Source organism: Ammodytes marinus (genome assembly GCF_949987685.1).
Source record: "Ammodytes marinus genome assembly, chromosome: 18".
Taxonomy (NCBI): Eukaryota; Metazoa; Chordata; class Actinopteri; order Uranoscopiformes; family Ammodytidae; genus Ammodytes; species Ammodytes marinus.
Window position 1 is genome coordinate 17709550 of NC_137222.1, and position 15228 is coordinate 17724777.

At 39.6% G+C, this 15228-nt stretch overlaps 1 protein-coding gene across 1 annotated transcript in view; it reads right to left on the minus strand.

The window, feature by feature from the left end:
* Positions 1–1578: 1578 nt before the first annotated feature.
* Positions 1579–15228, minus strand: part of LOC307265305 (protein unc-13 homolog B-like) — a 67017-nt gene continuing 53367 nt past the window's right edge. The window contains exons 21-39 of the mRNA XM_080046995.1: positions 15008–15076; positions 14398–14487; positions 14025–14162; positions 13770–13900; positions 13441–13526; positions 11845–11971; positions 11631–11727; positions 11301–11444; positions 10767–10844; positions 10430–10507; positions 6963–7051; positions 6727–6873; positions 6397–6520; positions 6194–6247; positions 5976–6053; positions 5369–5516; positions 4784–4876; positions 4502–4661; positions 1579–4133 (exon numbers count right to left, since the gene is read on the minus strand). Coding sequence (XP_079903121.1) covers positions 3848–4133; positions 4502–4661; positions 4784–4876; positions 5369–5516; positions 5976–6053; positions 6194–6247; positions 6397–6520; positions 6727–6873; positions 6963–7051; positions 10430–10507; positions 10767–10844; positions 11301–11444; positions 11631–11727; positions 11845–11971; positions 13441–13526; positions 13770–13900; positions 14025–14162; positions 14398–14487; positions 15008–15076 — 2217 coding nt within the window. The 3' untranslated portion in view covers positions 1579–3847. The remainder of the gene's footprint in view (positions 4134–4501; positions 4662–4783; positions 4877–5368; positions 5517–5975; positions 6054–6193; positions 6248–6396; positions 6521–6726; positions 6874–6962; positions 7052–10429; positions 10508–10766; positions 10845–11300; positions 11445–11630; positions 11728–11844; positions 11972–13440; positions 13527–13769; positions 13901–14024; positions 14163–14397; positions 14488–15007; positions 15077–15228) is intronic.

Here is a 15228-nt window from a genome sequence, read left to right on the forward strand (position 1 = left end):
GTCTTGCCCAAGGACACAACAACTATGACACAGGTGGCAGGGCGGGGATCGAACCTCCAACCCTTTGATCATCAGCCGACCCGCTCTACCAACTGAGCCACAGTCACCCCCGTATTTAACAACCTCTGATGGACAGCGCATGCTCAGACTAATGACTAAGTCTTATCTTTTTACTATATTTAAAACATTAGGTCATTCAGTTTAACTCACATTGAGCCTCTTTCATAGTTGCAGGACAACATGGGAATGTGTAGCTTTCTTGAAGGGTAAACATGTTTGATGCCTAGAAAGTAACCTATTACAGTTTTTCTCAGTTGCTTTGGTGCTTTTCTCAGATCAGAATGAAAATTATCATACCTATTAGTTCAACCTCCGCAACATTTAGTCATTTGAGCACATCATAGTAGCAATTTCTCCTTCCTCTGAACAAATTGCAAATGCTTTTGGACATGTATCAGTTGCTTTCATACAATTCTCTGCTGTTTCTTAACATTGTCATTTGCTTATGTCATGTCAGTCAAAATGAACTATACTTATGGATGCTGAATAGTCGTTCCCAATAAAACTAATAGTCTTCATGTCATTGCTTGAGTCATTACATACAAAATTGTTGAACTAGTTATCAAATTCTGTCAAGCAAATTTTATACCTTTTCTTTATCATAGATACTTTCCTCGCTGCATTGTAAGGGATAATATCCGTTGTGATGTAGATGAAAATATGTGGTCAGACAGACAGGAACGTATGGATGTGCCAGAATGATTTACCTATATATGTTCAGTTACAATATGTCCTGTTATATTGTTCACATTTGTGCACAGCTCTACCAAAAGGATGTTTTTTTATGTTTGTTCTAAATAAGTGACTGAAGTGTATTTTTCTTTTGCACAATGCTGTAGAATTGCAAAGAGCTACAGTAAAAATGTGAAACATACATATTCAGTGTCTTGTACTCACTTACTCCCCTAACTACAGCAATGTGTAACTTTACTGTAGTTTTCAAATGGCTGTACAAGTAGTGTATAGTGCTGTCTTGAGCATTTTCAGGTAGTGTCACCAAGTTCTGACCTTTTTTTTGCATTGGAAAACACAGAGAATAAACTGTCATAATGAAAACATGACAAAGCCATTTGACTATCTTGTTCATAAACGATGGTGTCAAGCCTTCTCATTTTGATGACACTGGCAGTTTCATTGACATGAATACTTGCTTTTGTGGAATAGACTATCCATTTTGAGCAAGTGACGTACTTTTGCAGGTTATCCACTAGGTTTTGCAGTTTGCACTAATTGTTTTGAGAAATGCACTAACTGCTGTGCAAATGTTAATAGTGATGTGAGAAAAGCACCAAAGCGACTGAGAAAAACTGTAAATTAATTGGCTTATGAGTTGCATGTACTAAAGTGGAAATTAAATAGTTAAATAGTCATACTGGCACCAAATTGATCACATAGGGAAATCCGATCAAAATATTCAATGAATGTCATAATGCACTTGAAAAAGGCATGTTAACACATTTATACTTTTGAAATACTTTATACAAAAATTCATTCATTGGAATGTTTTACATAGTGACAACATTTCATAGTAGTGACAATACAAACAAAACACCACACACATGTGCAGTTACTGTGACTGGTACACTTCACTTGTTAACTATTGCAGTGATTAAGTGATAGTGCAAGGGTTAACAAATTTAGAAAAGACACTTTCAACTTGGCACAAGGAACATGTATATTACAGAATGGCCATGACACATTTTCCCCCATAAATCAATAGCATTAATTATTCACATGGGACAATTGACTGTAACAAAGAGGAATGTGATTTTGTGGTTTCTACACACGGTGACCGATTTAAAAATATGAACACATTGAGGTTCTCATATTACAGCAATATCCATCCTTCATTAAAAGTAACATTTTAATATTCTTCCATTAGTTATGAACAAATACACACTTCTCACTGTATGCGACTCCTGTCCATAAAACTGAAACATATCTTACATTACGTTAATTGACATCATTCCAAACTATTACAGAAGTTCAAGGGAAACATTTACAAAACGGAACATAACACAAACAAAAAGAAAATAAGAAGCCAACCTAGATATAGTTAACCTTGTAATATCGTAAAAGATAAAAGCAGAAAATGATAAGGAACATCACTTGGAAAATGTACTTGACATCATTATCGGCAAAGAAGTGGCTAGTCCTCATTTCTGGGAGCCAAAAGACAAACAAGGATAAAACAAAACTAAAAAATATTAAAAAGATACACATTTCATTTGTTTCTTCACCAAAGTAAGGCCACTCATAGCAGACTAGCAACAGAGCAGGAAGATATATGTAAACCTTTAGTAATTATACACTCCTTACAAACTCAGAACCTGTGTTCAGATATCCTTTTTTGGAAGAGAAAGTTGTTACCTGAAAGTTTAACATGTTCAATATTTCTCTACCATAAATGAACAATTCTAAAAAGACAGTCCGCACTATGGTCAGTCTGAAACACAAGTCGCCAACTTTGCCATTCGTTTTAATGACAAACAATAGGTTGCCACTTAATTCATCTTGTAAAAATACTCCTCATTTGAACTGCAGTTCAATGTGTACAACACCGCTAAGCATCCACTGTGCAAATTCTAAAGCACACTGTTCTGGCAAACAAGTCCGTTCCCAGCAGTAAACAACATTTAAATCATGGGCTTCTGAAAAGCACAGACAAAAATAAATAGGTATAAAAAAATAAATAAAATGGCTGCATCATTATAGTTACTCCAGACCACAGGAGCTAAGAGGTTTTAATGGAGCTGATGCGGATACGTAAAAATGGCCTAACCAGGGTTCACCTTTAACATATAGAATGAATGTCCATATGATGTTAGATTTAAATCATATTATGGATTTTACCCCATTTTTATACTGATCATATGACTACTGCCCTTCCTGGGGAAACAGGAATGTAGACTTTACATGACAAGGCACACATTTAACTGAACAATCCTTTGAATGAAGGGGTCAAATTCAGTACCTAATTCCTTCACAAGATTTTCCTGTGAAACAAGTACAATATCTCAGCAGCTTCACTTCCACTCTATTCAATAATTGACATAACTTAAAAACTAGGACTTTCTCCTCTTAGCTACTAGGTAATTCATTCAGAAAACCCCTTTATGGAATTAAAACATTAATTAACCAACCAGTTTTCACATTTGCTTAAACCATCTCAGTTGAGCTACAGAATGGATCAGTCATAAGACTGTTTTTTTTTTCTTACTTCACACATTCACAGTTGGCAGAGTGTAAGGCATTAAACACATGGCCACAGTTTGAGGGGTTTAGGTGATGGGGTTATTGCACAACAACACTGGGAAGGTGTGGGAACTTGTTTGGCCCTCCAGCGGGGGCCTGGCGTCCTCTGTTCCCTTGAGGCTGTGGCAATGCACACACTAACTAGGAGGGGGGTACAAGATACATGGGAAAAAAATAACTGAGGTGATGGAGTTATCATTGTCAAGTGAAACAGCTGGGGAATGTGAAGGCCGAGTGAGTCGGGGTCTACATTGTCGTGTGCTGTACAGTTGCTCGGTAGATAATGTGAGTGTATGAGGAACATAGGAAGTGAGTGTTTGTCCATTGTGACAGTGTGTTGGTGAGCTTGGACAGGCGCCACCTAACAGTCAACGGCTGCTAAGACACATCAAAGGTCTAAAAAGAGTCCACATGGCCATCTACGGGAAATAATTCCCTGCTGTTTGACGAGACCAGTCACATGAGATTCTTCAATTATTGTAAGAAAAACCTTCCATCCTTTTTGTCTTCCTCCCTCCGTCTCTAGCTGTCATTATTTGCCCTCCTCGGCCGAACGAGTCTCTGATTTCAGCCTGACAAACTCCTTGGCCACGTCGTCATTGGAGCGCTGGGAGAGGATCCTCATGGCGGTGAGGCCCGTGTCGTCCATATAGATGAGTTGGCCCAGTGGGCACCAGCACGCGCAGCTGCCCTTGGCAGTAATGTCTCTTAACTGAATCACAGCCAGGCCGACCACTCTGTCGGCACGGCCAAAACAGTAGTCTTTAATGCTGATTTGCAGCTCGTAGCACTCAAAGCCATCCAGGTTACCCAGAACACTGTGGAAAGAGGACAGTCATTCAAAACACCACAGCAGGTAAGCCAACTTAAAGATGCACTACGGGTCATCATAAATGGACCCTTTAGGGTTGTAAGTGTGGCAGCAACCGAAAAGAGCATCGCAGTCGTAACTTTCTATGGATGAATCAGCTTATAATTAGGCGGTCACGTAGCATCCACAGAACACTTGAATTGTTGCAGCTCTACATTTAGGTATGACTTACTCTGACCCAGGGGTGTTAACTCACATACAATCACATCATTCTGAGTCCTGAAGGTCAAATCCTTCAAATATCTGCTTCTTACAGAGAGTTGGAATTACTAGTGTGCAAGTTACCTTTACCAATTAAGCTGGTACAGTACTTACAAATGGAATGTCTCGTTGAACTTGGGAGACCAGCTGTTGTTCTTGGATTTGGTCTGGAATTTGCGTTTCTTGTCGCTGAGTTGAGGCCCGATCATGGTGATCTCGGTGAAGGGTCGGAACATACCGGACGTCTGCCATTTTAAATCATTGGCTCCCATAACTAAAAAGGCAAAAAACACACCAACGTGTAAAAACCCACATGGGGAGAAGTATGTAATCAGATGAGAACACTTGGCTTTGAATACTACATTATAGCATGATGTTATGAAAACTCAAACGGACCTTTGACAGTAACTTTCCGCTCTCCGCTCTTAGGATTAGTGTGCAGGTCAATCTGGATAGACACTTCACCAATTGGCTTGTCCACGCCTGAACCTGGATTGACACAGATTCATTAATGAGCTTACATTTGATCAAAGAAAGGCGAACAAAAGAGTTACTTTGATTCATGATGCAGGCAGTATGAGAAGAGGAGACAGGTGGAGAGGTGGGGTTAGGGTTGACCTACCCACCACCATAGTGGCACAGAATGACAAAACTAGAAAATGGATGGGGAAGGAGAGGAGGGCTGTGCAAATGATTTCAATAAAAAAACCTACCCCTGCTGGGCTGTATTTTTTCATTGGGAGTTAACCTAATACCCTTCCCATTGTGCACTGACACACAGGCAGCACGGGAGATAAAGAGAAGACAGCAATAATGTCAACAAAACCAGCATCGAAAAACACAAAATACAGGTGCAAGAGAGGACATATTCAGTAGAAAAAAGCCTTGTTTATGGAAGAGGCATAGTGCCCTCTCCTGGCCTACCATAGGAAGTGCGTCTTCCCCTTTATTCATTCATTATAAGGCTGTGTTTAAAACTACCTTGTGAATGTTGGGTGGTGACAAAGGTCTTGATGAGTGTGTCTGTGGTCTGAGTGTAGAGGGACAGAGCGTGGCGTAGCGACGAGAGCTCAGGACTCTTCTCCAGGAAAGCCTTCTTCAGCCCGTTGCCTCCTGCATGGAAGTATTGCTGCAGAGGAGACAGGACAGATCAGCATATAACAGAACTATAGCTATACACCAAAGAAAGCCTGTTTGGTTTATATGCTCTGGACTATTGAAAATAAACCATCAACTGAAGCCAGCAGCATATAACAGTAAGCAATGTGACCGAGCAACAAACACTTGTCAAAATAAAGTCGGAGCTTAAAATAGATGAAATAATCCTTTAATTATGAAAATGATGGCTGTATTTCCCAGAGAACAAAAGAGCTTACACAGAACAGAATCAATTCCCAATTCTTTCAAAATGACCTGGCTAACTTTAAAATCCTGCTTTGTAAAATTGACCCCTCATTTCATTCACTTGATCCTCCACACACTTTTTCTTCAGTGTATTTGATGAATGGATGAATAGTTGATGAGGCTAATTTGACCCGTCTGCCCTGCATCCTCCTAATGAAACAAAACACCTGCAATATAAACTGACCTTGATAGTGTCCAGTGCCACGTCCATGACAGCACACTGCCTGGGGGACAGGCTTTTAGCCTCGCCTGCCATGTGATCCTGCACATCCAAATGATGAGCAAAGAGTTACTTCCACAAAAAAACAGCTTTACTCTCTCTCAGTGAAAGCCATTTATGGCCAGGTGTTCACAGTATGGTCAAACTGAGCTGGTGTGAATTATATGAAGGCATTATAATACCTTGAGTTTAGAGAGCTGACCCAGTTCTTTTGCAGCAGAGAGAATCTGTGCGCCCTGGAAAAAAAAATGGTTGAATCATGAATCAAGTTGTTTCATTTTTGCAGTTTCTTTTCTGCCCATTATATTGTTATCAATTAACAGTTTCTACAAATGTGGTTGGAAAAAAGCATTAGACCGATGATGTTGAATGTTGTTGAGCTTACAAAGGTATCGCTGCCCTGCGGCAGGACAATAGTCTTCTCCAGACTGCGCAGTACGATCCTCCACAGCTCCTTCAGCACACGCTTCAATACTGTCTTCTCACACACGGTGGCAAACAGTGTCAGCCTGCAACAACACATACAACATACACAAATACGTTTACTGAAAAAGCTGAAATACATGGACCACAGAAAGCACTGGGGTGAGTTAACCCTAATTGGTGCTACCACTATTAAATTAAAAAAAGCATTCTTATTTTTTATCAAGATACAATTCAGGACAAAGATTTAGGACAGAAGGAGACACAGAAAAACTGTTCAAAATCCACTCACTTTTCATCCAGGAAGTCCATGAGTGGCCGTAGCATGTTGTCAGAGTCTGCGTCCGCCTGGTTTTTGTTGGCTTCGTTTAGAGGTCCTTTGATCTGGTACAGCAGAGACGCCATCTGACGCATACACTCATTGATACGGGTCTGGAAACTGGGAAAGAGAAAAAGGATTCATTAGCACAAATGCTTACTGATTTAATTGTAATGTGTGTGTCTATTGAGGGGTCAGGATTGGGCTACCTGTTCCCAAATGTAGTGCTGAGCTCATCCAGCACGTTGTTCAGCTTCACCTGCAGGTCGTTCAGTAAGTCACCTGCCTCATTGTCCATCTGCATAGAAGGCACACAGGACAGGATCCAATGAAGGTGTTAGTTAATGCAGATAAAATTATTCTTCCAAAGAGGTGGTATGGGTCATTTCTCTTCTGAACAGCAGAGCAGGAGTTCATAAAAGGCTTTCAATTCATATTTGTCTTTTGGACCAAACACCCACAAAATGACCCTTTGAACTTCTTAAAGCTGCACTTTACTCACAACCTGCAAGATATGTGTGTCTCACAAGCACAGGGTAAGGGAACAAGTAGGAAAGTGAAATACCCATGACTTTTCTATTCAGTATACCTGAACCTGTGGCATCATCTAAACAAGCACAGCCTGAAGGGGAGTTAGGCTTTATGGATGGAGCCCCAGTGTGGCTCATTAAGTTAATGATCCAATGGCCTTTTGATTCATGGCCCGTTGGATAAGTATAGCACCCTAAGTGAGGGGAGAGGTTTCTGCTACACAGCACAAAGGGAAGGCTTCAGGGGACAGAAGGCAGCTAGAAATGGATTGTGTCCTGTTTGTAATGTGCTCGATGTGTTATTGTTTTGCCCAACAGCATTTTTTGTGAGCACAGGAATATTAATATGCATGAGTTGTTACACCTACACTCACCTTCTTGTCTTCCAATGCATTTTCAGTCTGCGACAGCACAGGCAGGTGGAGGGTAATACAGGACAACCTCAATTAAGTCACTTATTTGGCATTTGGAATTTTGATTTCTTAAACTACAGGGAATCAATTGCCATTCAACAAAGTGCTGTGGCAGCAGGTGAACCGAGTAACCTACCTGTTCCTTTTCTACTGGTGCATCCATCTTTGCAAGGTTGGAAATAAAAAATATATAAATAAATGAAAATTCAAATAAAGAAATGCTGTTCTGCTGTAACAACACTGAAATAACGTCATGATCCAACAACCTGGCAAAAATAAATGTAAAATAATCCCCAGGATATGCTTTCCAATGTGAAAAAACCTCAAAAGCATATGTTGGAGGTTATTTAGAATGTATTTTTGTAACATTGGCACCCACCTTCTCCTCGTCAGTCTATCGCAAACAAAAAAATTGGTTACAAAGAAAACACAAATTAAAGAAAAGCTACTACAAAAAGTTCAGATAGAAACTTTGTTAAAGGGGGAAGTGAGTGACCAGTTTGAGGTAAGGTCAGGGAAGATGCCATTGAAAGAAGGTCAAAACTCGAGGTGGAAATCACCACAGATGACAATAAACTAGATCATGATAACACACAGGGACGCCTTGTGTCAGTAAGAATGAGTATCAATGTGACAATGTTGCTGGGAGAAGGAAGAACAGGGACAAACAAAAATGGCTTGGCGAGTGAGAAGTTTAAACCAGTTCTGACATCAACAAACCTCAACATCAACTTTCTCTCCTTCTTCCCCTACTACCTCCTCCTCCTCCTTCTCCTCCTCATCCTCACTCTCCTCAAACTAGGAGGGCGGTGAAAAGACAACACAAAGTAATCATTTGTAAGTCTTATTTCTTCAAAAATGACCACAACCGTGTTCAACAACAATAATTTCAGTGCCATTCTCTCCAAAAAGTGTTAAAGGAGATGCCATTTCCAGAAGTAGTGATGTGAACATGTAAGTATATGCAGTCATGTATCAGAACACATGCATGCATATACTGTGAACTTGCCTGCCATGCTATCTTTCTATTGTTGGGCTAGAAAAGAGGGAAACACATGATTTCACTCACTCATTGACTCATTCCCCCCCCCCCTCATATTTTTCAGCAATTATGCCCCAAAAAGGCAAAACACAGTGATTTTAATTTTGGGGGAAGACCTTAATGTCTGGGCTCATGGGAGATCCCGTTGCACTCTGCCACAGGAGGACTATTAACTCGACAGCTACAGTCAGATATAGCTTTATACAGTGAAAGCTAACTGGTGATTTACAGACAGATTTTTCTCTAGCTAATAACTTTTTCTTTTTGTCATGATTTGTGAACATATCTTTCACTTTGAAACACAAATCCTTTTAACTCCTCCACATCATGATACAATGCTGTACTAATCAAAGGACACAGTCAATACCAGTAAAATACGTTATAACGTGACTTTCCCAAACCAGGAACTTCAAAGATAATTGATCAAATCAACCAGGTTTTTAAAGATACTAGTGAAAGAAAATAAAGTCACACTCAACAATTGTTGCATGAAGGATTAGCCATCAAATTAATCATTATACATAACACCAATGGAGTACGTCTCATAAGAGAAAAGTAAGAGCCTTGCCTTAAAAACAACATGTACCCTGTTTCTTCCATTGTTGACAATGAAAGAACCACTGTGACCTTGACATCCATCAAGCTTGTCCAATACCTAGTTGAAGACCAAACACCTACACAACTAATGACATTCCCATCAACCTCAGCTGGTCTCTGTGTTTAGTACTAATAAGTAAAGGTTACTACATTGGAACAGCAAAGCTAGCTTTAAATGCTAGACAGGGGATAACTATGTAAGGATCTAATAGTATCTAAACTATATTTCTACTAATGCATCTATGTGCTACCATCCACAGTACCCACCGGAGCATTTGCCTCATCTTTGGTTACGACCTGCTGTGCAAGCCAGAGGGATATAGTCAGTGCACCAGTGTACTGCACACCATTCAAGTGATTTAAAAAAATGTCTGCCTGTTTAAAACTCGCTCAGAACACAATGGACACATACCTCCTCCTCCTCTCCTGCATCCCCCTCCTCCTCCTCTTCCACCACTTCATATTGCTTTAACAGTAAAGTAAACACACTGGTTGAAACTTTGGCTACAGTGTCGAAAGACTACAACCCTACAACCAACCAGGAACTACGTTACAAACACTACACTGCAGCTAAAACAACTAGGAAGAAGCACTGCATGCAAATACAGGTGGATTCAAAACAGAGTGAGGTCACAGTCGATATAGAAGCTATGGATTGTGCTACACTAAGGACACCAACACCTGCATGATATCCTTAGGCCTCTGTCTCAATATGCAGCATAGGGTCTAATCTCTGTCACTATTAAATTATGGCTTTTTAACAATCTGAACACAACATGAAGTAACATTGGCATCATAACCAGTTTTATCTAATAGTGTCCAACTCAAGCACTACCAGTCTACTTTACGTGGCCTGAACCACCACTACTGTACATACCCGTGCCTCCTCTGTTGCAATCTGATACACGTGAGACACAATATATCTGTTGTACAAGTAGCCACCACTAAAACATTGACTTTTTCACGCTTGAGGAATACATGTTTAGTTGTTAAGTAGTTTTATCTTTTATACATTCATATTCTATATTGTCATGTGTATTGCGTGACGCTATATCACACTGTTTACTCAACCACAGCCTTGCCTTTGGACTTACCTGTTTGGCACCCATCGACTCAAACATCTTCTCCAGCTGGATTCTTAACTGCTGCACATTATTTAACAGGACACATGGCTGCAAGAGGACAAAGGCAAACAGAAAGAAACAGTGGACAGAGAGATTACTACACAAGTAGTAAGAACTTTTCAGTATCAAAAAGTGACTGCTGGGCTAAATATTGAATATCATTGAAAAATATTAAACAGTGTAAATGTAATCATGGAACCACTCAATGGTCAGTCAAGCATCAAAACAATCCCCTAAATCGTGAATGTATAAATTGTACAATAACGGTCACAAAACGATGACATACTGTATGGCGTTGATAACTTACAATATTTTCCTTATCGATATAAGAAGGAAAACTCTTGGTCAGAATGGCACTGTACTGCAGAAGAACTTTGGCAATGGTCTGTAAAGATGAGAAGGAAGAATATATATATATTAATGGTAATGTATTGTACCATTGGAATAACATTTTACTTGGAACTATTAAAAACAGTTTAAAGTTATATTACTCGGTTTTCATGAAACCTTTCACAACGTAGTCCTTGGGGGTTGTATTACACTTAATGTATTAGAAACATTCCCGAATGTCCCTTAACATGTTCTCTATTAGCAGGCAGTAAAGCAAATACCCGCACACAAAACTGTGTTGTCCCCCGGGAGGGAGTATTATGTATTAGTGTCCAATTTAACATTTATGTTTAATGAGGAAATATCAAATTCCCTGTTCACAAATAAAGTGAATGTCCCTCCAGACAATACGGTAATTGTTTGGTAATTTCCCCCAATTTGCTGTAGTGTTTCTAAGAAAAAGAAAAGAAAAAGTCACAGTCAGTCAAATAATTTGATGTATTGGGTTTACTTTGGAGAAGCGGCGGCTGTACTGAGCCATGACGCTCGGGTCGGGACAATCCAGTTTCCTGATGATCTCAAAGCTCTGGTTGAGCTGCGTGAAGATGTCCACCACAGAGCAGGAGAACAGAGCATGCTCAGACGTCTGCTGGAACTGAGACACGTACAAACACATAGACAATTAGCTTCTATCAATATTCCGTCATTCTGTATGGAATTAAAAACATAACTATATGCTATGGAAAAACTCCCTGAGGCCCACAGATAGTGTGTGGGTCTGACACCATTCTTATGTAACCAGAGGTAACAACACATGATAGGGCAATTGTTATTTTCTTACTCCGTCTTTTTTGTCTCTCTCTAGGGCTCCATGCATGAACTCCATAGATACATCCTCGTTTTCCACCAACCACTGGAGCACAAATTGAAGGAACCATCTGCAAAGGAAAATACAGGCACTCAAGAGTTATTACTTTTGAACCCATCCCCGAGTATGGATTTATCAATTGGATAATCACAGATAAGTCTTAGGTGAATAGGTCAGAAGTGCTTACGATGAGTAGTCCGGGATGACCTCCTTGAAGTTGGGCAGCTCCTTGACGTATTCATTGTAGAGCCACTTGACCTTAAAGTGCAGGTTCATGTAGTCGGTGCTCTTACACAGTCTGTGCTTCTCGTGCTCTGCAGACACGTAGACATGAAGAGATTGTGAGCATTTGTGACGAGTGTGTGCCAGATAGTGGGAGAGACTCATGCCATCAAGTTGCATTATGGGAAGGGTAGAATCAAAAAGGTATCTGGGTCGCAACTTATACTGTCAACTACAAGTCAGGATATCTCTTCTCTCTCTTCTATTTGAACCATTTGAAGAAAAGAATATCTCTAATGTAATGGACCTACAATGCTAAACTGCTTGATTTCATATTTGCTTTAAACATGTCTTGCCTGCAAATGCGTATAAAGCATTGTCACTACTGGCTGCATAGAGAATTTGGATTTTAGCTGAAGCTAAATTGAGACCTAATCGGGTTGTTTTATACACATAAAGTGGTTATCTTCAAAAGTTAGGGTTTTTGTGAGAACAAAATGCTAGTCAATGTATATAGCTTTTTAGAAAAAAAAGAGAGATGACCATAATACTGTATATAATATAGTTAACAGCACAACACTAGAAAGTAAAATTACAAAAATAATTTCCAATGAAAAAATGCAAGGCGATATCATCAATCAATCAACAAAACCACTAAGAGCAACCAAATGCCTTTGCAAACATCCAGTACAAGTCCCGAGTTTTATCTTTAAAGTATAGAGGAGGAACATTTTATCAAAAGCAAAATTCCCTATTTGTTACTTGACTAAAATGAAGTCATGTATTAATGCTTAAGCAATCATAATACATAGGAATAGCTTAAATAGAGGAACATACTCTGGCACTTGAGTAAGTATACTTTCTTTACTGCTTTGGCAATGAAGATTTCCAATCTATCTTGCCAAAAAACGGCTTATCTGCATTTTAGTCTTGGTACCTTTTAGTGACCTACTAAAAATGCTACTCTACGCAAAACTTTAAGTCCTCTTTGGTTCAGCCAAAATGTAGTAAAATCTCTCAGGACTCACTTTCAATCGCTTTTTATATTAATGCAGATTGCGAATGAAGGGGCCACCACTTCCCTACTGTAGTATGCGAAACAGACATTCCACAGCGATATTGCTAAATTCATCTTGAGGACGGGGGCTGAGATAAGAGCAGACTACCCCTGGGGACTGGCGGTGCTGTACAGTTCAGTACAGTACAGTACAGCACAGAAAAATAATAGGAAGGCTCCTGGGAGACATAAGCAGCTTTCAAACCCGGCACAGTTATTATTTCACCCACGCCACTGCGTCATTTTCTACCCCAGAACTTGTCTTCTTGCTATTTCCAGATTCAGAATAATACTGTGTCTAGTTCATAGTATGGCTCTGCAGGATATAGCAGAAACATAAAAACTGTATGAGCGCTATCGTATATTATTTAGTGAGTCGGGATTTGGTGAGAGCAGAAAAGTTTTAAACCTTACAATTCATTCTTCAGAAATGGCGATGACTTACTGTGTGTCATTGATACAACATATGAGTGACCACGGCGAGTGAACTGATGGATATCTTACCTTCCATAGCGTACTTCATGTCTTGAGCAAACAATGTCCACATGACCTCCGCTGACACCTTCCCTACGCTCAGTTCTTGAGGGAATCTGAGAAGAAGGCACAATTTGTGACATAATTCCATCTGAATTTTAACAAACAAAATCCCAATTTACTCGATTAGCATTACCTAAGCATCTGTATAACTGTTCTGAACATTTAGACATAGGCAATAAAGAAATCTCCCCCAACTTTTCATTTAGCAGAAGCTTTGTGACATACTGTAAGTGGCTTGTGTGTTTACTACCCTTTTAAAAGAGGTAAAATCAAGGGAGTCTATGCCGATTACTTACTGGTTGAGCACAGGTGTGTAGGAGTTCCTGTCCTCTTCAATGATGGAGACTATGAGCATGATGAGTTTCGGCCAGAAGTCCAGGTTCTTGATGCTTGGACCCTGCTCCTCCAACGGGAGATCCTCCTTGGTCTAGATTTAAAACACAAGACATCCAGTCGTAGTTAGTGAAATGGATTTCATGTCTTTATTATCTAGTGCATCTTATTTCCGCTAATGCACCTGGCACAGTTGGATCATTAAGTGTGCGACTCACTGTGTCAACGGGTTGGTACTGTCTGCTGTACAGCTCGTGGCAGTTATTGAAGATGTAGTCATATGTAGAGTTGAGGCAGGCTTTGACACAGTCCCTCACCACCTGGCTGGCTCTGGGCGGAGACTGTAACTCCTGGACCTGAACACCAGATGGAGACAACAACAATTATCAACTGGTACAGTACCTGACAACAGGGTTATCTGCAATTAACAAACATGGACTACTGTGCATCTGATTTAGCAGGTGGTGACTTCCTGGTAGAGCCATGGCGACATGTCCCATTTAAAAATCCATTGATTGCCATTTGCTGAGATCTCATAGAGAGTAAGTACAGTGAAAGGAAAGATGCAACACAAGACACTTTGTCAGCTACCTTCATCCTGAAGAAGGTGATGCTGGTTAGAAGGTCCACGGTGGATTTTAAGTCTTGCAGGCGATCCTTGTTGCTGGCAGGAAAGTGATTCTACACAGAAAATCAGGTTTAGTCAGTTAAATTGACTACATTCAATACAATTAATGACCATATCATGGATGTAGTTTATATCAGTTCAGTCAGTGTGGAGACCTTATGCTTTCTGATCCTGGTTAGAACTATAATGTATTGCTGTTAAAGTTTATACAGATGGATATTTAGTGTTCAGACAATATTCAAATATTTAGATTAAAACATGAAGAATGTGGGTGCTTCAGTTGGTGTCAATTCAGCTGATGTCAATTGCTTAATTTTTAATAAGCATCATAGATAACATAATTTATAGTAGGAGTAGAATAAACCATTATTTTGTAAACATTGGTTAAATCATAAACATACATTCACAAAAACAAATGATCACAGAGATACATTTCACTTTGTTGCTAAAGCTGCATTATCCATTCATTTCACTCTATACTCTATTCCAATGTAAATGCATGCATTCTATCTTTAGAGATGAATTTTAGACATTAAGGTCAGCAATATTTATTCAGTACAATCTAAATCTTACCCTGTATGTTGATAGGTCAATGCGCAAGGAGTTGTGTAGCTGGTCTAAGAGCTTGACAAAGCGTTCTTTCTGCATGGTGAATAAAAGAAAAAAAAGACATGATGAGAGCCTTTACACATTTATCATGAATGTTAAGTGGAAGGGAATAGACAGATATGAACACAAAACTATAAGGAGAAAGACAGAGGCTGACTTTATGTTTATACAAAAAGATTAAAAAA